This window comes from Muntiacus reevesi, chromosome 2, assembly GCF_963930625.1.
Source record: "Muntiacus reevesi chromosome 2, mMunRee1.1, whole genome shotgun sequence".
In the NCBI taxonomy this organism is placed as follows: domain Eukaryota; kingdom Metazoa; phylum Chordata; class Mammalia; order Artiodactyla; family Cervidae; genus Muntiacus; species Muntiacus reevesi.
The window spans coordinates 160,932,595-160,958,310 of record NC_089250.1 but is presented as its reverse complement, the minus strand read 5'-3'; the positions used below and the strand labels follow the sequence as shown (position 1 = coordinate 160,958,310).

The 25,716-nt window shown below is 52.4% G+C and overlaps 1 protein-coding gene across 3 annotated transcripts in view; it reads right to left on the bottom strand.

Moving 5' to 3' along the window:
* The window catches only part of GRK5 (G protein-coupled receptor kinase 5), a 221,248-nt gene that overhangs the window by 138,469 nt on the left and 57,063 nt on the right, over positions 1–25,716 (bottom strand). For 2 of the 3 annotated variants that reach the window (XM_065923424.1, XM_065923427.1), the window contains exon 1: positions 20,335–20,415. The exons of the other annotated variant lie outside the window; for it this stretch is intronic. In XM_065923424.1, coding sequence (XP_065779496.1) covers positions 20,335–20,404 — 70 coding nt within the window. In that variant the 5' untranslated portion in view covers positions 20,405–20,415. Of the gene's footprint in view, positions 1–20,334; positions 20,416–25,716 lie in introns of those variants that run through there. 3 annotated transcript variants of the gene reach the window in all.

Here is a 25,716-nt window from a genome sequence, read left to right as displayed (position 1 = left end):
TACATCCTAACTGTGTTCTTTCCTAGCTGTGTGATTCTGGGAAAGTCACTCAACCTCTCTGTGCTTCCACTGACTCTTCTGTGACCTCATAGACCCAGAAGTCAGGAGCGTGTAAAGCATTTTAGCACAGTGAAGAAAGCTCAATGAGAAAGGGCTGTAATTTATTCCCTCCTCTGCACCAGACTCAGCACTAATGGATGCCAGAGCTGGGAGGGGCCTTGGTGATCACACAGCCCTGCCCCTCAACGAACAGCTGGGGACACAGAGGCCCAGAGAGAAGTGAGTCATGTGGGGCACACACCACTTTCTCAGGCAAAGCCCGGATGCCCTCTAATAACCAACCTGGCACCGACGCTGGAAGGAGGGTCCAGCCGGGCAGAGGCCACAACCTGCTGCACCCAGCACCTTGCCCTGCACCCAGTAGATGCTGGAGGATGCTGCAGCCAGCCAGCCACAGGGAGGGGGTGGGAAGCTCTCCCCTGCAGAACGACAGCAGGAAGCACGGGAGGCACGGCCCCCTGGCCTGAACCTCACACCCGCGGTTCCCATCCCACCCAGAGGGCTCGGGGGCCAGAATCAGACTCAACACATCTCCCCCCAGGAGAGGTCAGAGGGCTCAGCTCAGCCAGCGACGTCAAGACCCAAGTTCAGGGCCAAGAGAAAGCTCTGGGCTGATCAGTCCAGGCTGATCAAACATCAGTCAGGCCCCTTGCTTCCTTCCCTCTCCGCGTGACCTCAGATGGGACGCCTCCCCTCTTCAGGCCTCTGTTTCCGCATCAGAAAAGAGAAGACCAGATCAGTGATCCTCAATCTGCAATCCCCACTTCCACAGATTTCAGAGGGTTCTGGAAGAGCCGTCCTTGGACACAAAGCTGAAGCGTGTGCCCAGCTTGCTCGTCCAGATGTCGAAGTTCACCAGCGTGTGCAATTCAGGCTGAACAGACGTGTTGGAAGGTGTCTGCGATCAACAAAATGGGGGAAACAGTGACTCACCCCACACAATGGCTGGGTGAGCAGGCAAACTCCTCCACAAAAGGAGAGAAGGATCAGCATGGGCCCTTGGCAGAAACTCAACTAGGCTCCACTATCTAACCAAAGAGGGCTGACTCACCCCGGGGGGTTCCCCTCCCACAAGGCTAGCTTAAGCAGGCAATGCCGCAGACAATCCAGTTTCTGCGACCATCACACTGTCCCCCCGACTGACACCCAGGATTCCCACAATCTCGCGATTGTGGGATCATGATCATGGGAATTTCCCATGATCTCAGGGGCAACTAAAAGCAGATATTCACACAGAGAGGTCGTAGGGTAGCCTGCAGGGCAAAAGCCAGCCATCACTTTCTTCCTCACTGGGAAAACTTCCTGCCTCAGGGCCTTGGCACATGTCATTCCTCTGGTGAGATACACATTCCCGTATCTTGTTTTGTTTTTTTTTTTTTAATGAAATATTTCAAACTTAAAGAGAGTTAAAAAAAATTTTTTTGATGTATATACCCATAGGTTTTGTGAAAATAATTCATTCACCCACTCTCTGTTGACAGTGAGTTATTGCCAAAATTTTACCGTCACAAATAACGCTGCTCTGAGCACTCTGACACACATCACCCCCACCTCCTCCAACAAGTATTCGGGTCTCATTCCTCAAACCCGTCCCCCATCATTCCAAGAGTTATGTCTCCATGTTTCTCCCCAATGGCTCCCCAGTCCCTCCATCAAAGCACTTATCACGGTTTATGTCTTTATTAGGTCCCCATCTAAAGGGACAGAGCCCATGTCCCCTTTGCCCTCAAGCACTCAGTGCCTGGAACACCTTTCCAGGCTCACAGCAGTCCTCAGTTAGTGTCTGCATTGCAAATGAGTGACAGAATGAATGAATGAGTAAGCGAGGTATCACCCCAGAAGCAGGCTGTGCTGGGCTCCTTTCCACCTAGGACTCTGAGAGATGAACTGGCACATCTTCTGCCTGCCTCTTGCTCCGCCCTCAAATGGACAGGAAGAGGGACCAAGAATCCCCTGGAGATCAGGGGTTCCTGAAGCTTCAGAGAGCCCTGAGCCCTGAAGCAGGGAGCCCTGGGAGCTGGAGGGTCCACAGCCCTGGGCCAGGCCCTCAGTGCCAAGCCCAAGGTGAGGTTCAGGAGACCTTCGCCTGGGCTTTCCCAGGGCTCCTTGCGGCCAGGCACCTGGTCCTGCCCAACCTTGGCAGGTTTGGGAAACACGCTTCTGCTGGCCAGCCCAGTCGTGAGAAGCCGCTGCTCTGGGACCCTACCTGGGCCAGGGGCTGCGCCCTCATTCCTGGCATCCCCATGCTGCTGAAACAGACCAGCTCCTACCTGCCGGCCATACCTGATCTTGAGTTGGGCCAAGGGACAGGGTGGGGCAAGGCATGTTCTGTTCAGTTCTGTTCAGTTCAGTTCAGGCACTCAGTCGTGTCCGACTCCTTGCAACTCCATGGACTGCAGCTCTCCAGGCCTTCCTGTCCATCACCAACTCCCAGAGTTTACTCAAACTCATCTCCATTGAGTTGGTGATGCCATCCAACCATCTCATCCTCTGTCGAACCCTCCTCCTCCCAACTTCAATCTTTCCCAGCATCAAGGTCTTCTCAAATGAGTCAGTTCTTCGCATCAGGTGGCCAAAGTATTGGAGTTTCAACTTCAACATCAGTCCTTCCAATGAATATTCAGGACTGATTTCCTTTAGGATAGACTGGTTGGACCTCCTTGCAGTCCAAGAGTCTTCTCCAACACCACAGTTCAAAAGCATCAGTTCTTTGGCACTCAGCTTTCTTTATAGTCCAGCTCTCACATCTATACATGACTACTGGAAAAACCATAGCCTTGACAACGGACTTCACTTGCTATCAATCACTTGGGGTCTCTGTTCCCAAAACAAGAGAAAGTGCTGGAAATAGAAAACTGGGTGGCAGCCAAAAACAACAGTAACAGTAATAGATGTAGCTGGTGTTGCTGAGCAGCCTCTCTGCAGGTTGGCCCTTCTGCATCCTCCCCTCCTCTCGACAAGGAGGAGGCGCTGTGACAGATGAGGACACTGAGGGCGGGGAGCCATCCTCCCCTTACTCTGGGGGAGGCCAGGGCCTTAACCAAGCAGGCTTCGGGACTAGCCCCTGAAGCAGACTGGACATAGAGGGACAGACAGGCCACGATGCTAAGAATGGAGATATTTTATTTTATGATATTTTATTTGCCTGTGCTGTGTCCTTGTTGCAATGCGCAGGCTTTCTCTAGTTGTGACATGCGGGCTTCGTTACTCCACTGCATGTGGGATCTCAGTCCCCCAGGCAAGGATCAAACCCGCATTCCCTGTATTGGAAAGCGGGCTTCTAACCATCGAACCACCAGGGAAGTCCCAAATAGTGATATTCTTAAAAAGACAAGCAGGACAAGCCTCCTGCCAGTCCATCCAGGCACCCCTGCTGCAGATTTCTGGGCGCTCTGTCAGAAGTCCACCGCCTAAGCACGCAGCACAGACCCCCATTCAATTCCTGGCCACCCACCTCTTTTTTTTTTTTTTCTTCCTCTATCCCCAGTCTTTTTTTTTTTTCTTTTCTTTCTTTCTTTATTTATTTCTTATTTTTCAGTGGGTTTTGTCATACATTGATATGAATCAGCCATAGAGTTACACGTATTCCCCATCCCGATCCCCCCTCCCACCTCCTTCTCCACCCAATTCCTCTGGATCTTCCCAGCCCACCAGGCCCGAGCACTTGTCTCATGCATCCCACCTGGGCTGCCACCCACCTCTTTTTAAGCGTGTGGCCTTTGACTAGTTGCATCCCTTCCGGCCTCCATTTTCAACTCTGTGAAATGGGCGAATGCGAGCTGGTTTGGGAAGGTCAGCTGAGGAAACGCCCAGGAGGCATTCAGTGCTGAATGGATCCTGGCAGCTTCCCAGGTGGCCAAGGGGTGGGGGCGGGGGCAACCATTCTGGTCCTGAACCTGCCCTGCCCCCTTCAAGGACCAGGGCGCTGAACCCTGGGGATGGGAGTGACAGGAGTAACCACTTCGCGCACACACACACGCACACACACACACACCTCACTCACACAAGACTAGCTTCGTTCTGAGCAGAGGCTGCTGAAGGGCACCCGTGCGTCTGCCGCAGCACCACGGAGGGTGCAGGCGATGACCGCCTGGGGTGGAGAGCACCCTAGGGCCCCGGGGGAGGGTGACAATCACGGGCCGCCCCCTGCTCCCTGCGTTCCCCGCTCTGAGGCTTGGGGCTCCTGACAAGAAGCTTGCCTGCCCTCCTTACTCCATCCTTCTGACGCACGTGCTTCCTCAGGACACAGTGATTTTCTTTCCATTTTACTCTTCTCCAACTCAGCATCACGGCCTGAATTCTGAGTCTCAGGAGCAGGGCTCAGTCGTGGCCTGGCCAAGAACCCCCAAATCAGAGACTACCTCCTCAAGAGGTGGAGAAAGCCGAAATGCCGTGGGTCCCCCACACGAGGCACTGCTGTCTCCTCTCGCTAATGCTGACTGTGATTCATTCAACATCCCCATTTCAACATCCCCATTTCAGAGGTGAGAAGACTGAGGCTCAGACTTCTCAGAAGACTGAGGCCTGTGGTACACAGGCAGGAACAGGAGACATGGGATTGCAGCCCAGGCCTCTTGGCCTTTCAAAGACAAATGCCTCAGCTGAGGCCAGTGCAGTCTGAGAGGAATAGAACTTGAGCCACACTTAAACTGCCTGGGAACCACATCGAATGAGGACAAAGAAATGAGTGAAATAAATTTTGGTAACATTTCACATGTAACTCAATGTATCAAATATCATTCAACACGTAGTCAGTATAAAAAAATATTAAAGAGACACTTGACTTTTTTGGGTCATACTTCATCTCTGAAATAGCATACACTCAGCCCACATCCCAGTTCAGACCGGCCACATTTCAGAGGCTCCGGTGGCCATAAGCGGTGAGTGGCTACCAGCTTCGACAGTGCAGGTCCAGAGGAACAGAGAAGCATCGAAGACCAGGGGTGGCCCATCCATTCATACAAGCATTCATTCACTCACTCAATCTACCAACCAGTATTTACTGGGTACTTACAAGGGGCCAGGCGGGGTCATACAATGTGAATGAGGAGGAAGCAAGCCCCACCCCCACGGGTTTCCACTGCGGAGCTGGGGGACATGGAGAGGATGGCAGTCAGGAAAGTCACATCCCACTGGCTCAGTCCAGGGTCCTGTCCCCACGATGACATGCTTGGACGGTCACCTGCCAGGCCAGGGCCCCTGAACTGAAGGGTTTGGGATATGTGGGCACATAACACCTCCTTTTCGGGACATCAGAATAACAACCCCTCCCCACTCCCGGCTACAGCACAACTGGCACAAAACTTCCTGGCATGACTTTCATCCTCAGACCCTGAGGGAGCCCTTCGGATTGGTCCAAACCTGATGGAGGAGCTTTGCTCTCCACCCACCAGCATGAACGGGCAGCGGCAGATCATGTGGAAACCGGTCAGGCGTGCCCCCGTGGGTGCCAGGGTGGCGGCAGGCAGGGCCAGGGGCAGCTGCGGTGATCACCCCCAAAAGACAGAGCTGACACCACTCCTGCCAGGCACAAAGGTCTCCTGGGCCTGCAACTCCCACGGGGCCTGAACCCTGCAGCAAGCCCTCTAGGGAAGGAAAAGGAGAAAGGGAGGGAAGGTGGCAGGCAGGGACTGCTCTTTCTGCAAACTCCCCGCGGTCCTCCTCCACGGAGAAGCAGGGGTTCTCTGGCACGCCCGCCCTAGACAGGGACACGGCCCTCAGCATACAACGGTTGTATGCCGGCCCTCAGCACACAACGGGTGAGGGGACAGCATGGTACACAGGCAACAGGGTTGGATGTTGGCAACAGACTTAACAGCAGGAGTCAGGGGGCTGTCAGTGAGCTTGGCAGCTAACTGCCTAGGTGACCTTGGACCAAACCCTCTGAACCACAGTCTCTGCATCTACAAAATGGGAATAAGCTTGTCTACTCTGCTGCTCGGAGTTGCGAGGAATAACTGAGAAAATGCACATACGGCTCTTGGCCCAGGGCAGGGTGAGCACTCAGTCAATAATAGCTCTCTCTCGCTGTTGTCCCGAAGTTGTTGTCACTGGGACCAGCCACAGCCCCCAGCCACATCCTGCTCACTGGCCCATCAGCCAGGTTGCCCTGGGATGCCTCTCCGGCATTAAACCCTGAGTTTCCCAACTTCCCCAGGCTCCAGGTAACATGACACCGTCCAGCCTGCTGGATTCAGAAAAGCAGGTGGAGTCAACCCCTTCAGGTATACTAATGGGCGTCCACGAGAGCCAGGTACCACGTGGCACTTGAGGGTAAGTAAGGACTCTTTCGGGTAGGGGACACCACAGACCATTCAACCGAGGAGGTGAATGAATCAGAGGAGCCCTACTGAGTCCCAAACCCAGGGGACACCCCACTCTTCACTCCTCCCGCCCCCAGCACGTATATTCCACTCTGGGTCCATGCACACATCTGTGGTTTCTACAGCAAAACACACATCTGTCCCCTCTCTGTCTCCACAACTGCCACTCTGGGCCAGGCCAGCGTCCACTCTGTCCCCAGACAGGAGGGACCAGCCTCCCTCCTACTCTCCCTCCTCTGTTTTCACTACTCCAAACCATCTCCGCCCAGCAGCCTGAGCATCCAAACCCAAACGGAAGTGTGGCATTCTCTCAAGCAAAGTCCTTCAGCGACTTACAATGAGCTTGGAATAATGTCCAAAGCCCCACACACAACTAGCCCCCACCTGCCTCTCACCTCGGCCCCCACGGTCCACAAACCCCTCCAGCATCCTGACCTCATCCAATTCCCATGTAGGCTTTGCAGTTGGTGCCCACCTCCGGGCCTCTGTTCCAGCTGTGCCCCCTTCCTGACCACCCCATGCGGGTCCCTTTCTGACACTCCTAAGTCACATGATCCCCGTGGAGGCTGCCTGGGTCCCCACCTACAGTAACACCTCTACCCGTGGAGTTGGCCTCCTTCTCTCATCTGGTCCTGCTTTATCTCACTGACTCCACAGTTCTCATCACTATCGGGAATCACCCCTGTTTACGCATTTATAGATTATTTCTATCTGACATGATCGCGTTTGCTTCCTGGTTCACTCCCGGTCACCACCCTGACCCAAAGGCAGGGATGGCATCTGCCTTGGTCACGGCTGACCCTGGGAGTCCAGGACAACAGCGGACACACAGCCCTCTGTGAATGCCTGTGACTGTCTTCCAAGTCACTGAACAACCATGGGCCAGAGACCCCCTCCGTGAAACGCCACTGACTCAGAGTGTGTGTGGGTGCAGGGGGAGGGGGCCAGGTAGGAGGAAGGGAGCAGATGCCGCTGCCACCAGAGCAACCTTTGCCCCAGTGACCACGTCCTCAAGCAGCGATGGGGCAGGCGGGGCGTGGTCACCCTGGCGACAGCTGGCTCCTGCAGAGGCCCTGGCGGGGGCCCCAGGGAACCCCTGGCTTCCTTGTGGAAGGAGCCCTGGAGGCCCCGCCCCCTCCTCAGGCTCCCAGTTCCCAGTATCTGCTCAGACACCTGGACCAACATGCTTTCTGGCCCTAAGAAGTATTTACATTTTGATTAAGTCTGGTTTTAAGCCACCAGGTAGGCTGGCCTGAGGCCTCGGCGCCCCAGCCAGTCCTGCTGTAGTAACAGCGTGCTGGGGGGACAGGCAGAAAGTATGGGGCCGAGGGGGGGCTCGCCCATGCTCCCAGGAGCCCCCTAACCCCACTCTCCACCCTAAGCTCCCTGCCAGAGGGAGCCGCTGACTTTGTGAACAGTACTGCAGTGTGGGGAGCCCCAAAGTCCTGCCTGGGAAATAAACACTCGGGGTGAGGAACAGGGGTGCCCCAACCAAGCCAGGCCCCCAGGAGAGTGGCCCTCGGACTGCCCCACCCCTGACCAGGGCCTCCCTCCTGCCAGGTGGCATCCCACCCAGGAAGCAGGAAGCGAGTCTATTCCAAACTGGGGACTTGCGCAGGGCACGTTTTTATCCTGTCGGATGTACTCTGAGGACTCCAGTAACAACCAACCATTGGGAGACCCTGGGAGGCTGGGAGAGAGTCCAGTTACTTATTTACAACCTTCAAGTCTCCTTCAAACTGTGATGCTGAGAGCAGCAAGTGACACCCTAAAGGAATGTGGACTCCTGGATTCAATACATCCAGTGGGCAACACTTGGTCCCCACACCTGCTCCCCGCCACCCCACCTGCAAAGGGAAAAAGTCCAGATAACTAAGAAATGTTTCCAAAAGGTGATTTCCTTCATTTCGGGCCCCTTTCAAAGGAAATCAAGCTTCCTTACCAGAAAGCAGGATTCTGGCTGTTCCACCCAGAGCCGCAATGGCAAAAAGATTTTAAGCCCGTGAGCTCCAAACAGATGGCAATGACTGCCTGGAGTTCCGGGACCCAAGACAGGGTTCAGGCTCGCTGGACAGGTGTGGGGCAACTGATTAGCAATGTCTGCCACTGGCAGGAGGAGGGGAATAATGCTGTGCATGCTCCGTGCATATTTGCAGTTTAGGGCTTAGGTTTTAGCAAAATCAGTAGTGGGAATTCAGAAAACCAGGGATTCAATTGGTAAGAAAGCATAGTCAAAGTAACAGCAGCAACAAAAAAAGGCAGAAGCTTTTGGAGAACCAAAGAGAGAGTCTGTGGCAATTTCTTGGGAAAAGGGACAAATCACTTCCAGAAAGATCAGGCCACTTCCGAGGCAGCTGTCAGATGGGACATGTCCCAGAGCCACCCCATCTGAGCTGTCAACCACGGTCCACTCTAAGTTCCTCAGATAGACTCAATTCCAGACTTCTCACGAGACAGCTCATGTTTGACCTTTAAGGGCACAGAAATAAATACCCAGACTTATAAACAGGGTTTGCTGCCGCTGTGGGGAGGTGATGGTGTGTACGTTGTCAGGAGGACGTCTCCTTGATGACAGGCATCCGTTTAAACTCAGGGGGAATAAACTATAATGGAAATTCTGGTTTATTTATCCAGCTATATGTAACCATATCACTTTGCTATACACTGGAAACTAATACGACATTGCAAATCAACTATACTTCAATTAAAAAATACTCATTGAATGCTTTCTCTATCCTTCTTGGGTTGTTATATTAAAATGGCCAAGTTAACTAAAAAATAAAACAAAAAAGGGTTTGGGAAAGGAGGAGCTGTAGCACAGAATGTTCCATCAGTTAGGCTTCCCCTAGGCAGGGCTGTGCGGGACTGGGGCACAGCAGGAGAAAGTGACGAGCCGCCTAGCAGAGCACCATGGGCATTTTCTCAGGACAAAGGAGGCACCTCTGCCTGTTCTTTCTATCTCAACAGAGGACAGAGGAAAAAGCTCCCAGCATGATTGCCTGAGGCATCTTACCAGGGGTCCAAAACCTGCTGGGGTTGCTAGCTGGGTCCCCAGTTTGAGAACGAACGGTTTGAGAATCACGGCTAAGGAAAGGCTTACACAAGAGCAAGCGGGATAATTACAGGGTTGGTAGGAGGTTGAGTTCAAAGTGGCCACATCCCTCGGCCGGCCATCCCAGGGTGACTTCCAGGGAATGCAAGTTATTTCCCAGAGGAGCCAAGGAGACAGTGTCCATTTCTACAGAACAAAAGGAGACCTGGAAAGGAACTTCTATTGCAACACAAAGCATTGACGTGAAACCGGAGGGGAAGGTTCCAGAACATGCTACGTCAACTAGGAGGAGAAGGCTGTGATGTGGGGTCTGGGGTGTGGAAATCCAGAGGACAGCTCCCCAACCCGCATACCTTATAGGGCTGTCAAGTGCATGGGATACAGTGGAAGACCGTGAGAAGGTGCCAACTACAAGTGCCTGCAACCACGTGACTGAACCTCGAATGGGTGAGTGGTGAGTCCAAGAGGCCAGACCCAAACAAGAGGTAGCATGTGATTCTGTGTATCCAGAATCCAAAGGTGGGCAAAATCAACCCCAGGTGTTAGCAGCACCTTGGAGCAAGCAGACCCTGGAGGGGGCTCCTGGGGGCTTCTAGGGTGTTGGCTCTGTAATGTGCACGCTTTGCAAAATCCCATCCAGCAGTGCACTGACTGTTTCTGCCTTTTCTACACAAATAGTGAACTGAGTGAAAGTCGCTCAGTTGTGTCTGATTCTTTGCAAACCCATGGACAGTTCATGGAATTCTCCAAGCCAGAATACTGGAGTGAGTAGCCTTTCCCTTCTCCACGGCAATCTTCCCAACCCAGGGACTGAACCCAGGTCTTCCACATTGCAGGTGGATTCTTTACCAGCTGAGCCACAAGGGAAGTCCAAGAATACTGGTGTGGGTAGCCTATCTCTTCTCCAGGGGATCTTCCCAACCCAGGGATCGAACCTAGGTCTTCCACACTGCAGGTGGATTCTTTACCAACTGAGCTATCACCTCAGTAAAAACTTTATCCCCTCCCCAACAAAAAAATTGTCTGAAAGTCTTCTGCAAACTTCTGGGTCACAATATTAATATAAGAGAGAGTGTTCTAAAACACAAGTGCTATCAATCTCCTAGAAATGAAAGGCAGGTGAGACAATTTCCCAAAGTCCCAGTTCACCCAAGGAGATGATAGTGTTGGAGAGATATCAGATTGGTGGTCAGCAATGTGGTCAGGACGGGTCAAGGAACAGGGTGATCAGAGCACAAGCCTGGAGGTGGCTTCTGCACTCACCAGGACCGTGAGCTGAATAAGAAATCCCAGCTCTCTGCTTTCTGCTACAGCCGATGATGACTCCCACTAGGGTGGTGGTGTTCACTCTCTCAGTCGTGTCCGACTCTTTGCAACCCCATGGACTGCAGCATGCCAGGCTTCATTATCCTTCACTATCTCCTGGAGTTTGCTCAAACTCATGTCCATCAAGTCGGTGATGCCATCCAACCATCTCATCCCCCGCTGCCCCCTGCTCCTCCTGCCCTCAATCTTTCCCACCATCAGAGTCTTTTCCAGTGAGTCGGCTCTTTGCATTAGGTGGCCAAAGTACTGGAGCTTCAGCTTCAGCATCAGTCCTTCCAACGAATAATCAGGGTTGATTTCCTTTAGGACTGACTTACACTAGGGTGTAAGCTCCCAGACATAGGACTTTATTTGGCACCTGGAATCATATCTGGTACACAGGGCAAGCTCGATAATCTTGATGAATGAGTAAGGGAACAAAGGAGCAAACAGTACTGATCTCAGACCTGCACTGTGAGGACCAAGTAAGACACCACAGGTAGGGTGCTAAGCAGAGTATGTACAAGTAATAAATGCTGGATAAACATTAGCTGGGATTCGAACTTGGGTCTGTGCAATGTTCTCCCACCACCATAGAGGCATCTCTCCCAGACCCAGGTGCCCTTCTCTCCCCACTAAGAAAGTGTCAGGAGCAAGTGCAAATGCATCTTCTCAAACTATGAGGCCTGAGTCCCAGTCCCCTCCCCACACCCATTCTGCTGCTCCCCAGCCCTGTAAAGTGAAAGGAGGGTGTGAAAATACTGCTGCTTCCAGACCCCAGGGGATTAGCAGGTGACTGTCAAGCATCTGAAAAGACAGAGTGCTCTTGTTATTACTAAACCAAAATAGATGCATCTCACTCCCTCCAACCAAAAGCGGCTATTTTCAGGTTTAACATAACAATAGTCTTGTTCCCACTCCCTGACTTGGGTACCACCCTGCAGAGACATTTAGAGTGAGGGATGGGGCTGCACCTCCATCAGAGTTTCTAGGCACCATCCACTCCCATCCACTGCACCACCAGGGGCAGCAAGGCACCGGCATGGCAGTAAGAAGCCTGCCTTGTGCCTGGAACTGGGCAGGTCGACATAAACTGATCTCCTGCCACCCATCATCAAGAGTCACCAGGGTGACAGCCACATGGGCAGTGCTCCAGGAGGGCAAGGGGTGGACAGGAGCGTGCTCTGATTCTTTTCGACCCTATGGACTGTAGCCCACCAGCCTCCTCTGTCCATGGGATCGATCATCCAGGCAAGAATACTAGAGTGGGTTGCCATTCCCGTCTCTAGGGGATCTTACCGACCCAGGGATTAAAGTCCCATCTCCTGCATCTGGACAGGAACAGAAGCCCCTTAATGCCCAGAGCATTTTCTGTGTACCCTGCTATTACTCCATTGAAGGCAAACCCTGCCTTGGAGCTTTACAACTACCCCATGGGACAGCAGCATCTGTCAGTTATCAATAAATAATACAGCAGCATGGCCAGAAGAAAGCGGACCGGATCACACACCAGGAGGCCAGGCTCAGGCTGAATGTGCCTCTCTATGACTCTCCAGGCCTCTACTGTCTCATCTGTTAAATGAGAGAGAAAAATACTTCCCCTGCCTCATTCACAAGAGTCAAAGAGCAGTGTAAGTGAGTCCCACACTCAGGCTCTTGACCTTAAACTACAAGTGATACATACTTTGTTTAGGCTTTAGTTTCTTTATCTATCAAATGAGACAGTTCTTGTCCAAAAGGCTGCCAGAAAGATGACATGGGCTGATGCCCCTTGGCACATGGTGCAGGGCTGACCTGGGGCTAGAGCTCAGTATCACTGGGATTAAGTTATTAAAGGCACTTTGTCAACCAGAAAGTCAATATGCCTGGAGAGCCTCTCCCTGTCTCGGCTGGCAAAAGGCATCCCTGAGTTTGTGTACCACTTCAAATGTACGTATCCTTTGAGGGCAAAAACTAAGTTTGGGACTTATTTATTTTTTTTAGAATTCTCTGAAAGACCCCCAAAATAGCCACCCGCCTGAGGCAGGGACCCAGAAACAATGAGCGGATGAGCACGAAGCGAAGGCACCAAGAGATTGTGAAGGCCGAGGAGGAGGACTGAGAAGGCAGTTCCTTCCTGGCTCCAGGAAGCAGCTCTGCGCCCACCAGCGCCCACGGCCGCCGTGACCACGCCCTCCAGAGCCGGTCTGCCGGCGGGATCCACCCACCCGTCCACAACCGAACAAATGACCCCAAGAGGAGCCTGGGCCCACCTGCCTGCTTCTCCACGGATGCCAGACTGAACCACTACCTCCGCGTGTCGCTAAAAGGGCAACACAGATTTCACCGAGTTTCCTGCTGAGTTGTGTCACTTTGGAAACCCAAGGATCCCTCCTTTGTGTTGCAGATGCCAGCTTGCAGAAAGTGAAAGAGATTAAGCTACAAAAAAACTTGAAGGTCATGGAGAGAAAGACCCCACCCATTGGATGATTCCCCACCCTGTCATTGCCCACTTGCCACCACCTGCCCACAGCCAGTTCCGGGGGCCCGGGGGGGGGGCTCTACCACTTGTTTCCACTGCCTAAGACTCCGCTCACCCGCAACCTAACGTCTACTCACCCCCTCCAGGGCCAACAAAGACTCACTTTTGTGCAGTTTCTCCTACTGCTTGCCAAAGGGACCACCTCATCTAGTTAGTTAGTTAGTGTCAGTCATTCAGTCATGCCCGACTCTTTGCGACCCCATGGATTGTAGCCTACCTGGTTCCTCTGTCCACGGGCTTCTCCAGGCAAGGATACTGGAATGGGTTGCCATTCCTTTCTCTAGGTGATCTTCCCGACGCAGGAATTGAACCCAGGTCTCCTGCATTGCAGGCAGATTCTTTACCACCGAGCCACCAGGGAAGCCCCAACCTAGAATCTAGAAGTTTCTCCAAAGGAGGAATGCTTCATCATGACCTGAAAGGACAAGAAAGTGTCCTCCAACCAGAGGTGGGCAAGAGGGCATTCGAGGCAGAGGCTTCAGAGGGTCGGGGGTCGTTGGGAATGGCTGGATCGTAAGTGTCTGGGAAGGAACAGGAGTCTGGGGGGAGAAGATGGAGCCAGTTTGTGGGAGGAAAACCATGATCAGATGGAAGTTTTATAGTCCCTATGATGTTGGCAAGACCAGGAGGTATTGGGGAGGCCAAAACGTTCGTTCGGATTTTTCCATAAGATGCTACAGAAAAATCCACATGAACTTTTTTGGCCAACTCAGTATTTTGGGGGCCACTGCAAGAGTCCAGGCAAGAGGAGGAATGAGACTCTGAACCAGGATAGCGACAGCAGAGGTGAGAGCCAAGGATAGAGGTGATGAGAGGGAGCCAGACGTGGGGAGACTGGGACAGAGGCATCTTCCAGAAGCAGCTCAGCACGTGGAAGTGCTTGTGCTTCGACCACCCCTGCTAAGCACGTGCTCCTTTCCAGCAGCGGCCAGTTTTTCTACTTCTCCTGAGCACAGAGCAGCCTCCCAACTGATAAGTACTGGGCTTCCCAGGTGGCGGAGTAATGAAGAATCTACCTACCAATTTGGGAGATGCAAGAGACGAAGGTTTGATCCCGGAGTCAGGAAGAACCCTTGGAGTAGGAAATGGCAACCCACGCCAGGATTCCTGCCTGGAATATTCAATGGACAGAGGAACCTGGCAGGCTACAGACTGTGGAGTCTCAAAGAGTCAGGCATGACTGAGCACATACGTGTTGAACTACAAGCTTTAAATCCTAGAAGGATCCCTGAAATGTAGGTATTTGACATGCCAGACCCTGATCAGAGAGGAAAAAAGATCATGGTTGCACAAACTGATAGAAACAAGAGAACCTACCCCAATCAGGCCAAAGACAGCTCCACCGAAGCGTAATGAAACTGTTTCTAGGAAGTCAATCAATAATCAGGTCCTGGGTCATGGGGAGACTCAGGCATAGAGGACATCTGGCACAAAGACCAAGGCACAGGGAAATTACCCTCTTCCAGGCCACTGCTCATCAGTATGTGGGAAGCTGTGTGACTATGGCCAAGTCAGCAACCCTCTCTGGGCTTCAGAGCCTACGTACAGGATCTTCCCAGCCCAGGAATCGAGCCCCATTTTCTTACAATGCAGGCAGATTCTTTACCACCTGAGCCACTAGGGAAGCCCAAGAATACTGGAGTGGGTAGCCTATCCTTTCTCCAGAGGATCGTCCCGACCCAGGAGTCAAACCGGGGTCTCCTGCATTGCAGGCAGATTCTTTACCAGCTGAGCTACCAGGGGAAGCCCAGATGAGAATTCAGAGGCTACGAATATGCCCACAGGCTGCTGCCATCCTTGACTCCCACAGTGGGAGGGAGAGCAGGCCAGGCCCCACCTCCCACTCTGTCCCACGCTCTGCCCAGAATACCTGCTCCTCAAAGCAAAGACATTAAGCACTTCCTGCTGTCGAGGGAGATGCCTGTTTACAGCTCTCAGTGAGTGGGTCCAGTCTGAGGTCTTCAGAAGCAGAGGAAAAGGTGCTCAGAAATCCTTGATCACAACAAGGTTGAAAATAGCTACAGGCTCAATTTTCAGGAACCTCTCAGAATCTTTGAGTAAGGGCCATATATACACGTGGTTCTGGGTAGAAAATAGCTCCAAGGAGCCCTCACAGCACCAAAAAAACAAAACCAAAGCAACAAAACAACCTTACTTTCCCCATCCCTCAAACCTTTTTTTTTTTAATGAAAAAATTCTTTTAAAATGACAGTTCTGCAAAGAAAATATGCTCCCTTACCATATTTTCTCATGCAGTTAAAAATACAAGTGTTGCAGAGAAAAAAGTTTTGTTTGAGGTCAGAAGGGGGGGAAAGGCATGTTTTTTTGAAATCTTGGAAAATAAACAGACTCAGCCCTCATCTGCCGGCTCTCTGGGAATGTGACCTGAAGTGCTGCTGGGGGTTCGGAGAGCTGTTTAAAGGAAAGTTCAAGGGCACGCCGGAGGCTGGGGATTAGTAGCTCGGACATTGCGTCCCCCTCTCCAGATGAGAAGCGGAGTGAAGGGGTGAGACGGCGGGGAAACAAGGGCCCCATGGGGCAGGTCCGTATCTGACCAGGCCAGACTGTGGGGACACGCCACAGGCGGGCCGGAGCAGTGACACCAGTTGGGGTGGTGGAGATGCCGTCCACTTGGGGGCCAGGGTCACACTGGGTGGACCCTTGGCCTGGCCCATCCACTCTCAGCAGTGGCTCAAGAACCCACAATAAAGCCGGCTCCGAGGAAGGTCAGGAAGCAGGGCTTGGAGGCGACTCGTGCACTGGATGTGTCTTTAGTAAGCACCTACTGTGTGCTTAGACCGAACGACTGGACACTGCAGCTACAACCAACAAGACAAGGCCCTGACCTGCATGGAGCTTACCTCCGGGTGCATAGAGCCCCTCCACTCTCTCCTCCCCACTGCCCACCCTGTGAGCCTCCTGACAAACCTGGTGGGCCCTGATGTGTGCCAAGCCCCCACCAACAAGGACTGGAGTGGGGGCTCAAGGCTCATAAACTCCTGGCGGTGGGGGTAATCCTGCAGGTAGTCAGGGTGGGGAGGAGAACAGACCCGGCACCTGGGGTGGTGTACGGGCAGCCAGAGAGATGTGCCCGTGTAGGAGCTAGACACCTTCTGCCTCCCCAGCCCTGAGTTAACCCTGGGACCAAGAAACGGAGGCACGGGCTCCATTTCTAAATGTGAGAACCACCCAGCCAAGAGAGGGGGAAGCCCAGAGAGGGGGAACAGAAAGCCAAGGATTCAGATGCACTGGGGAGCAGCAGCCTCCAAGCAGGACTTTGGAATCGGTCAAGCCTTGGTTTGGATCTGAGGCTCATCGTTCACAAGCTGTGTCTACCTGGAGAGTCACTTCGCCTCTCTGAACCTGAATCCTCTACGGTTGGCAGAGCCAACCTCCCAGAGACCAGCTTGCCACGGGCCCCTTACAAAGCAGAGAATGACGTCCCCCCTGCCTGGACTTTACAGAGGTGTAAGAGACAGGGCAGGTGGCCATGCATTTTGACAGAGAGAGTCCAAAACATTTTAAAAGATAAAATGTCACCTGAGCTAAGTCTGAAACAGGAATACAATTTGTACAAGAAGAAAAAGAGAAGGTATTCAAAGCCCAGAGGAAACAGGCATGTTTTTTTTTTCCCCCCTGAGGGCTTTCTAATGACATTTCTAAGTCCTGAAATGAAAGATTTTTGATGGAGAGAAAAAGTAAAAATGATAATAATAATACACAACATTTTTAAAAGAAATTTAAATAAAAGATTTGCAACGAATTATGACTAGATGGGCGGATGTAGCTTTTTGTTCCTTCCTCCCCCTCCTTCCTGCTCTTCAATATAAATTTATTGAGCACTTACTATGTGCTGTAGAAGGAACAGATCGGTGAGTGAGACAGACACGGATGTCTCCGGGAGTTGACATCTGACCCTCACAACCACCCAGAGTCAGTTTGGCCAAGTTAAGAAACAAGCTTGAATTACACACAGCAGCTTTGAGCAGAAGCAGATCAAAGGAAACTCTATTAGCCTTCACCACCCCGCCCCCTAACTCCCCACCTCCCCACCATTCCCACCGAAACCACCACACCCAGACAAGGGAAAGGGTAACCATTTACGTGGAAGACTAAAATGATCAGAGACAACCGACTTTCTGGCTCCCTTGAAACTCCCCAGCTCCTCCTGTAAATAATCATTTAGACTGCAGAACAACCTTGTCCCTTCAAATTATAGCAAGTTGAAAAACAGATTCCACAGAGGCCCACAAACTCCTGGGAGAGTTGATCTTGCTCTTGTGGCTTAAGAAAGGGTGAGGGAGCCACACAGGCCCCAGGTGGGAGTCCCCACCGAACCCATCGGACCTGGCTGAAAAGTCAATCACAGGCTGTGGCAAGCGCGTTAGGGCAAAACACCTAATATACAAACACACTCTTTTTCCCAAGAGCGCAGATTTTACTTCAAAAGATTTAAAGCGTGGGGAACTTGATTAATCAAAGAAATTTATTCACCCAGATTAACTCAGCCTGAAGACTTCAAAATCGCCCTGATGAAATATTCAGGATGGTTGAACCGGCTGAAGGGTACAGGAGTTTCATCATACCATCCTCTCTGTGTCTGAGTACAACTGAAATTTTTCAAAATGAAAAGTTTTAAAAAGATTGCTGAAAGAACACCACCATACCTTAAAGCTATAAGATAGATAAAAATAAAAGATTCACAGTACAGTTAATAAATATAATAACCGCCTCCCCCCCCACATGGGAATTCCCTGGTGGCCCCGGGGTTAGGACTCATCACTTTCACTGTTATAGCCTCAGATTCAGTCCCTGAATGGGGAAGTAAGATCCCACAGGCCATGCAGTAAAAATAAAACAAAAAATACACATACAAAAAAAGACAACTGGATTTCTGAGGTGTTTTGCTCTATAAATTCTACCTGCACAGCATCTAATGTGAACTGTAAAATAGGTATCATTAGTCCCATTTTGCAGACAAGACAGTCTTGCCCGAGGACTTTCTGCCAAGAAGCCTAGGTAGGAACTTGAAGGCGGGAGGAGAAGGGGACGACAGAGGATGAGGTGGTTGGATGGCATCACCGACTCAATGGACATGAGTTTGAGTAAACTCCGGGAGTTGGTGATGGACAGGGAGGCCTGGCGTGCTGCAGTCCATGGCGTTGCAAAAAGTCAGACATGACTGAGCGACTGAACTGAACTGAAGAACTTGCACTAGGCCCCAGGGCCTGTTATGACGGCCTTCATCCCTGGCTCTGGCCCAGCCCTGGCAGCTCCAGGCTCCTCTATTTCTGCCTCAGGGCATGTGGCCTTATCAGTCAGTTGCTATTTTTTAAATGCTAAAATATTTTGCCCACCTCTACTCCTTTTCCCAGGCCACCTCATCCTATTCCTGCATCACAGGGCAGGATTTTAAGAACTGAGCCATGCCCCCACCCCCACGCCATGCGGGGCTGACTATTCAGTCGCCCGCCAGGGCTTCTCAGTCCAGTATCCATCTTCCCGGCTGGATCCTGGGGTCAAATTACTGGGCTAGTGGATGGTCCTCAGTATAAAGTGCCTCCCATGGTCAGGAGATGGTGAAGGACAGGGAAGCCTGGCATCGCAAAGATTCGGACATGACTGAACTGAACAACAAGAGTGGCCTAAGTCAAGTCATCATAACAGAGCGCTTCCCAAGGCCAGCCTGAAACATTCCAGCCCCGATGATCTTTTCAGAAACTTTGTCTGGGCAGGAGACTGGCCACAGATTGATCTCTGCCCTGAACCAGAAACCAAGACCAGAGCGGGGTGTGGGGGGGGGGGGGGGGTGTGCGGTGGGGGGGTGCAGTGGGGGGGTGGGGGAGAGGCTGGCTCAGGAAGACCTTTTCTCCCCACCCATCCTCCTCTCACTGCATCTTCAGACCACCCGGGAAACATTTTAAGGGACAGTTTTAACCCCTTTCATTCAAGGCCCATTTGAGAAAACACCAGTACATTACTGTCCCTGCTTCTGCTCACCCACCCTTCCCCTTGCCGGGCCTGTAATTTCTAGTCTCCCTGCCTACAGGTCACCTCCAAGCCCGAGGGCCCTAAGTGCGTCAGCCAGCGCTGACCCCATGATGTATGGGTTTGATGACTTCACTCCTGACACCAGCCCGTAGACATCCTCTATTTGTATACTCAGAGCTTCTGTTATGTCTGAAACCTCGTAACCTTTCCCGAAGAACACATCGTACCTGTTCTGAGCTCCGGGGACTTTTGCAACGGGCTTGGGCCAAAAGCAACACGGCTCAGAGCCAGATCCCCGCGCAGACGAGCAAAGCCTCCCCACAGCGCGGGGCTGGGAACGCAGGGTGTCTGCCCTCCGCACAGCCCTGCCCAGGCCCTGTCCCAGAGACAGCAGGAGAGATGCTCCATCCCTGGGGACGGCCCCGACGGGGACATCCCTTTTCAAGGCCCCAGCTTTCGCCTGGCACACACAACTGGGGAAATCTAGCAGGCGCCTTCTAGAACCCACCACACATGCTCAGGCCTGCCATGCCCTCTGTCTGTTATTCCCGTTGGCCACTTCCTCATGCTTCCTCAGCTCCAGATGACAACAACTCCCAATATTCATTCATTGACCGGCAGAGCGATCCAGAGCTACAACGCCCAACATAGAAACCACCAGACACGGATAGCTACTGAGCACCCAAGATGCGGCCGCTCCAAACTCAGACCTTAAAATACATATTGGATTCTGAACATCCGGATGAATCAAATCTGCCAGATACCTTACTAGGAAGATTTATACAAATGACATGTTGACACTAATCTTGTGCATGTAGTGAACTGAATAAAATATTAAAGTAATTTCAGATGTTTCTCTCTTACTTTTTTTTCTTTTACTTTTTTTTAATGGGACTAGACATTTTCAGTTTCACAGGAGGCTCACATGAATTTCCTACTGGCCAGGGCTGGTCTAGACAGTGACTGGGAGCCACTACCTGGGTCCAAACCTCAGCTCCATTTACTAGCTGCTTGTTGTTGGGCAGGTTTCTTCCCCCATCTGTGCTCCAGCTTTCCCACCTATACACAGGGGATAAAAGTACCTAACTGCCCAGAGTTGGGGGAGGCTTCAATGAAATCACATAGACTTGCAGCAACCATAGTTGCTGGCATTCAATAAATGTTGGCTGCTATTCTTCATTCAACAAAGATTTTCTGAGCTCCTGGCATGCCAGGCTCCAGACTAAGACCTGGGGACACAAAGATGAACCTTAAAACATTAACCTGCTGAAGGCATTCACCGTCCCACCCACCCTCGGCTCCAAACCAGGTCTTAAAGAACAAGTTTCACCTCTCAGCTGCACTACTGTGTGACTTTGATGGACTTAGGTTGCGAGGCAGGGGACTCAAGGTCCCATCTGCAGAGTGAGGGGTGCCACGTCCAGCTGAGACAGACGCTTGATGACTGATAGCCCATGTAAACCACCAGCACAATCAGGTCACCTCACAGCAGGCCTGGCCCCCAGAGGGCGGGCACAGAGCTTCGATCCATCCAGGAACAAGCCTCCCTGGGTAACAGCATTTGTGCCCCAGGCCCCATTCATTCTTGGCCAGGGAGTCCAGGGAGCGGGCATTCCAGAAATTGGCAACTCCCGGCCCCAGGAATGCATGAGAGCTGCTGCCTCCCCCAGGCCCCACCCCAAGTTCCTCACTTTCCAGCCAGAGAAGGACTTGCAGGGCCTGGGGGTGGGAGTGGCGAGGTGGGGATGTGGGCATGGGAGGAGGGACTTGGCTTCACTTTCATAACATAGACATCTCAAGATCAACTATTTTATATCATCTTCAAATGAGACTACGCTCACCCCCGGGGAGAGGGGACACTTCTATTTGATCCCAGCTCCACCCCACGTGCAGCTCACTATGAATCAGTATTTCTTCTACATTCCGTCATTACCTCGTACCTAGAGTGCCTTGCAGTGTCTGTTTAAAAAGCACCATCTCGAAAAACATAAATCATTTTAAATGCCATAACGTTTGTAACCTTCTTGTGGAATTTTAAATTTTGTTAATGAACACGCAGCTGCAGAACAAAACAACTGAGAGCAGGCCAGACCTCTTGCCACCTCCAAGAGGCCTTGAGAAACACCCACCTTTGCAGACGGGCCAGTCTCCATGGGCACTTGTGACTGTCCAGGCTTAGAGGAAGGACCCAGCAGCAAACTGCTCATGCTCACCAGGCCCCCAACCAGAGTACCTGCTGACTCTCCCTGGCCCACAGATCTGCCTTCGTACAAGAACTTGATTTTACGATTAGACACTCAACCTTGTTTGCTCAGGAGATAGCAGCTCAAACGCTTCCAAGAGAGCATCCTCAAAGCCTCCAGGCTGGTGGAGGCCCTGGAACCTACTGACAACCCCCAGGGTGCTCGTCTCTACTCTGCTTAGCTCTGCGCCTGGCTGCTAGACATGAGACCAGGAAGCTGGACATGAGACCAGACCCCAGGGCCAGCCTTTCCCACTCCCAGTGAGAAATCTGGAGCCCCCAGGGGCCTCAGTCCAGCCGTCCTGGCCCAGGTCCGGTCTAAGGAGCTGGGGATGCAGTGGTATGAAACAGGGCTTGCAGGCTGGGTGAGAACAGACCATGAAAGGTGGGTGCACAGCCATGGGAACCACACAACTGGGGCCAGAGACGTGTCTCCGGGGAGCAATGCCAGGACTGAAGCCTGAAGCACAAGTGGCACCTAGCCTGGGAGAGAGCTGGGAGAATGTTCCAGGCCCAAGAAACAAGACAGTAAGAAGGGAGGGCCCATGCCCTCCCATACCCAGGGAACTAAAGTAGCGCAGGGACCTGAAACCCATGCAGGGAGGGGCTGTGGGTGACTCACTGGGGTGGAGGGTGCAGCTAGGATCTGAATTCTCGAAAGCCTGCATACAGAGGCAGACCGGAGCGGGGGACAAATCAGAAGTAGGGGAACCACGTAGGAAGCCACAGCGATCATCTAAGCTAGACACATGGACGAATAGTTCAAAGAGAGAGTCACCAGCATTAATGAGAAGTAGGACAGGCTGGAGAGAGGACACCAGGTTTCTGGCTTGGCTGACAGGCCACTCTGGCTGTTTTCTGTGCAACAAGACAGGCCCTAAGGCATCAGAGGCTAGGAATCCACCAAACCCACCCTGTAAGCTCAGTAAGTGGGCTGCCTGCTTCTCCGACAGCAGCTCACAATCCCTGCGTTCAGCCAGGCTTCCTAGTCCCCGTGGGGGTTCGGACGGCCTGCTGGCTAGATTCAGGGATGGCAGTGCTCGAAGGCACGCTTCCAAACGGGCAGGGACCCAAGAGGGGAGGCAGCCAGGCAGCACCCCGGGAACTCGAGGCAGCCTGCCAGCATGGAAGGCTCCGCACACTCATGCCAGGGGCCAGGCAGCATCCCTCCCTGTGAAGATGGTGCCACGTGGAGGCTGGCTGCAGAGTGGCAGCTCGCCCACAGGCTGGCAATCACGGGCCGGACAGGCAAGTGTGGGCCGCGCCACAGTGAACGGTCAGTGGTCGCCTTCGGCAGAGATTATCAACCCAGATTAGTCTGTAAATCAGGATCTGGGTCACTGAGTCAGACCCACAACTGCCATGGGAGCTGCAGAGAGGGTTGAATTTTCTCCAAAGGAGGTGGTGAAGGCAGGATGTGCATTAAATCTGAGAGGGAGGTAAAGGGGTATCCTAGGGGAAAGAAATGATCCAGCCAAAGGTGTGGAGACAGGACGTGAATGATCCAGCCGAAGGCGTGGAGACAGGATGTGACGATAGAGTCAGTCTGGTTGGAGTAGATCCTTGTAGTAAGGCAGAAAGAGCAAAGTTCTGAATGCACGAGGCCAGCCTTGGGCTTTAAAATGCAGGCAATGGGAAGCCACTACCTCCAAAGCATTCTGCAAGGAAAACAGCTTAGCAGCTCCTCAAAACGTTAAACATGGAATTTCGTTACCATCTAGAAATTCCACTTCTAGGTGTATACCCTCGAAGAATTGAAAACAGGGACTCAAAACAGATACTTGTTCACCATGGTTCATAGCAGCATTATTCACAGCAGTCAAAAGGTAGAATCCACCCAAGCGTCCATCAGCAGATGAATGACTAAACAAAATATGGTGTGTCCATAAACAGGATGTTATATATATATGCCACAATATGGGTGAACCTTGAAAAGATTATGCTAAGTAAAATAAGCCAGACACAAAAGGACAAATACTGTATGATTCCACCCATATGAGGCACCTAGAATAAGCAAATCCATAGAGGTAGAAAACAGAACAGAGGTTACCAAGAGCTACAGGGAATAAGGAACAGAAGTTCTTGTTTGATGGGTACAGAGATTCTATTCGGGATGATGAGAAGGTTCTGGAAATGGATCCTGGTAACGGTTGTACCACATTGTGAATGTAATTAAGACCACTCAACCACACACCTTAAAAAGGTTAAAATGGTAAAAGCTATGTTTTATGTTAGTCCAGCACCTGGAGAGACCTGGCAAGCAGGGTGGAGCTGAACATACCACAGTTATTCCCTCTCACTCCTGAGACCTCTAAAGTAACAAAGAATAAGACAGATATCAATCTACAAACCATGGGGTCACAAAGAGTCAGACACGACTGAGCAACTGAACTGAACTGAACAACCTACAAAGCAGAGGGGACTGGAAAGGAGATAACAGTGGACCAGAGCTGTGAGAACCACTTTTGAATGATGACGGAGGGATAGATAGGAGAGACAACTGACATTTATGTCCCTGCAGGCAGCAAAACCAACGAGAAAAATCCCATGGCAGGTCAGTGGTAAAGAACCCACCTGCCCATGCAGGAGGCATGAGCTGAATACCTGATCCGCAAAGATCCCCAGGAGAAGGGAAATGGCAACCCACTCCGGTATTCTTGCCTGGAAAACTCCATGGACAGAGGAGCCTGGCAGGCTACAGTTCTTGTGGTCAAAAAGAGTCAGATACGACTTCGAGACTGAAGAAAAACAAAAAGCAGGGGGCCCCAAGCGTGCTGGCCCACAAGCTCAGAGTACTGACTTCATATACGTCCTAGTTTGAATTGTCATCATCACTCAGACAAAGCAGGCTTGGGATATTTCATCATCAAACATAACTCTCCCTGCACCAATATTTTAAAGTCAGGATTCTTCACCTTAAGTACAGTTGTTCTGCAGAGACAGGGAAAAGCCTTCAGAGTTAAAGGCGCTCAGGTGTCCAACACCCTGGGTACAGCCCAGGGGCGTCCCCCTGCCTACAGGTAAAGTCCCAATACTGCATTCCAGGCTTCTCCCACTCCAGGCCCAGACCAACTCAAACACAGGATTTGTGGGGCCAGGACAGCAGGAATCCAAGTGAAAAAGAGGCCACCGGATCAAAACAGCCTGTGCGGGCAGGTGGTGGGATTCACGCCCTCCAACACCACCCGCACAAGGTGTGTGCAAACCAACCCGCTCCTCTCCAGGAACAGAACCAAGACTTCACACTCTCCTGAGGTGGCTCTCTTTCTTCCCTTCCGCTTCACTGCCTCCAGGAAAGGGTGTGAGCGCCCCCGGCGAGAGCACGCGCTGCCCACCAACCAGCTCTGACGTGTGTGCGCCTGGGCGCTGGCCCGCAGCCTGGAACACCTCGCCTTCTCCTCACCCCGCAGGGCTCGAGGCGGCCCCGAGTCACAGAACGCCAGGCAGCCGCGGGCCATCACCACTCCCTCCCCAAGAATCCTCAAGAGCCGTCTGGGCCGTGAAGGGCACGCGTGGGCAGAGGCGAGAGGCCGTGCTGTTGCCACCTGAATCCAGTCTGGCTTAACCACGACTCCCCTCCCGGGCCCATCCCAGGGGCGCCCAGCCTGCCCCCCCCAGGCCTGCTTTCGTCAGAAAATCTGCCTCTCTTGCCCTTTCTTCATACACCGAGCTCCCCGGGGATAGGTCTACCCTGTCCATTTTTTCTGCAATGAGCACCTTAGCTCAGGGCTTGGCACCTAAGGGGGCAGGTTAAGTGCTGGCTGATGGGTAGAAGGGCTGGGAAGAGGCAGCAATGAGGTCTGATTCCCCGCTCAGGCAGGTAAGACCCCAGACTGTCTCTGCAGCGGGCGCATGTCAAGCCAGGGGTCAGCTGAGAAGTGAGTCCAAGGCATCCAAGCATTTCACGGGGAAGTCACGGGTGCGCCCACCTCTCTGAGGTCTCTGGTGGGACACTGTGGCAGTGGACAAGGCAGTTCCTTGCCACGTGACTTGTTGACCCCAGAGCAAGTCAGGGTACCTGCGAGGCTTGGGTGGGTGGGAGACAGGTATGCAGGTAAAGAGTCTCAGTCTTCCCTCTGCTCCCCAGGGGCAGCGTGCAGAGAGAGGCCAAGGCCAAACCAGCCCTGAGAGAACAAGTGGAGGTGACTGGTTCACACAGCCTGGCACCCAGGGCCAACCGCAGGCCGTTAGGTGACTGCAGGAAGGAAAAGGCTGCAGGAGA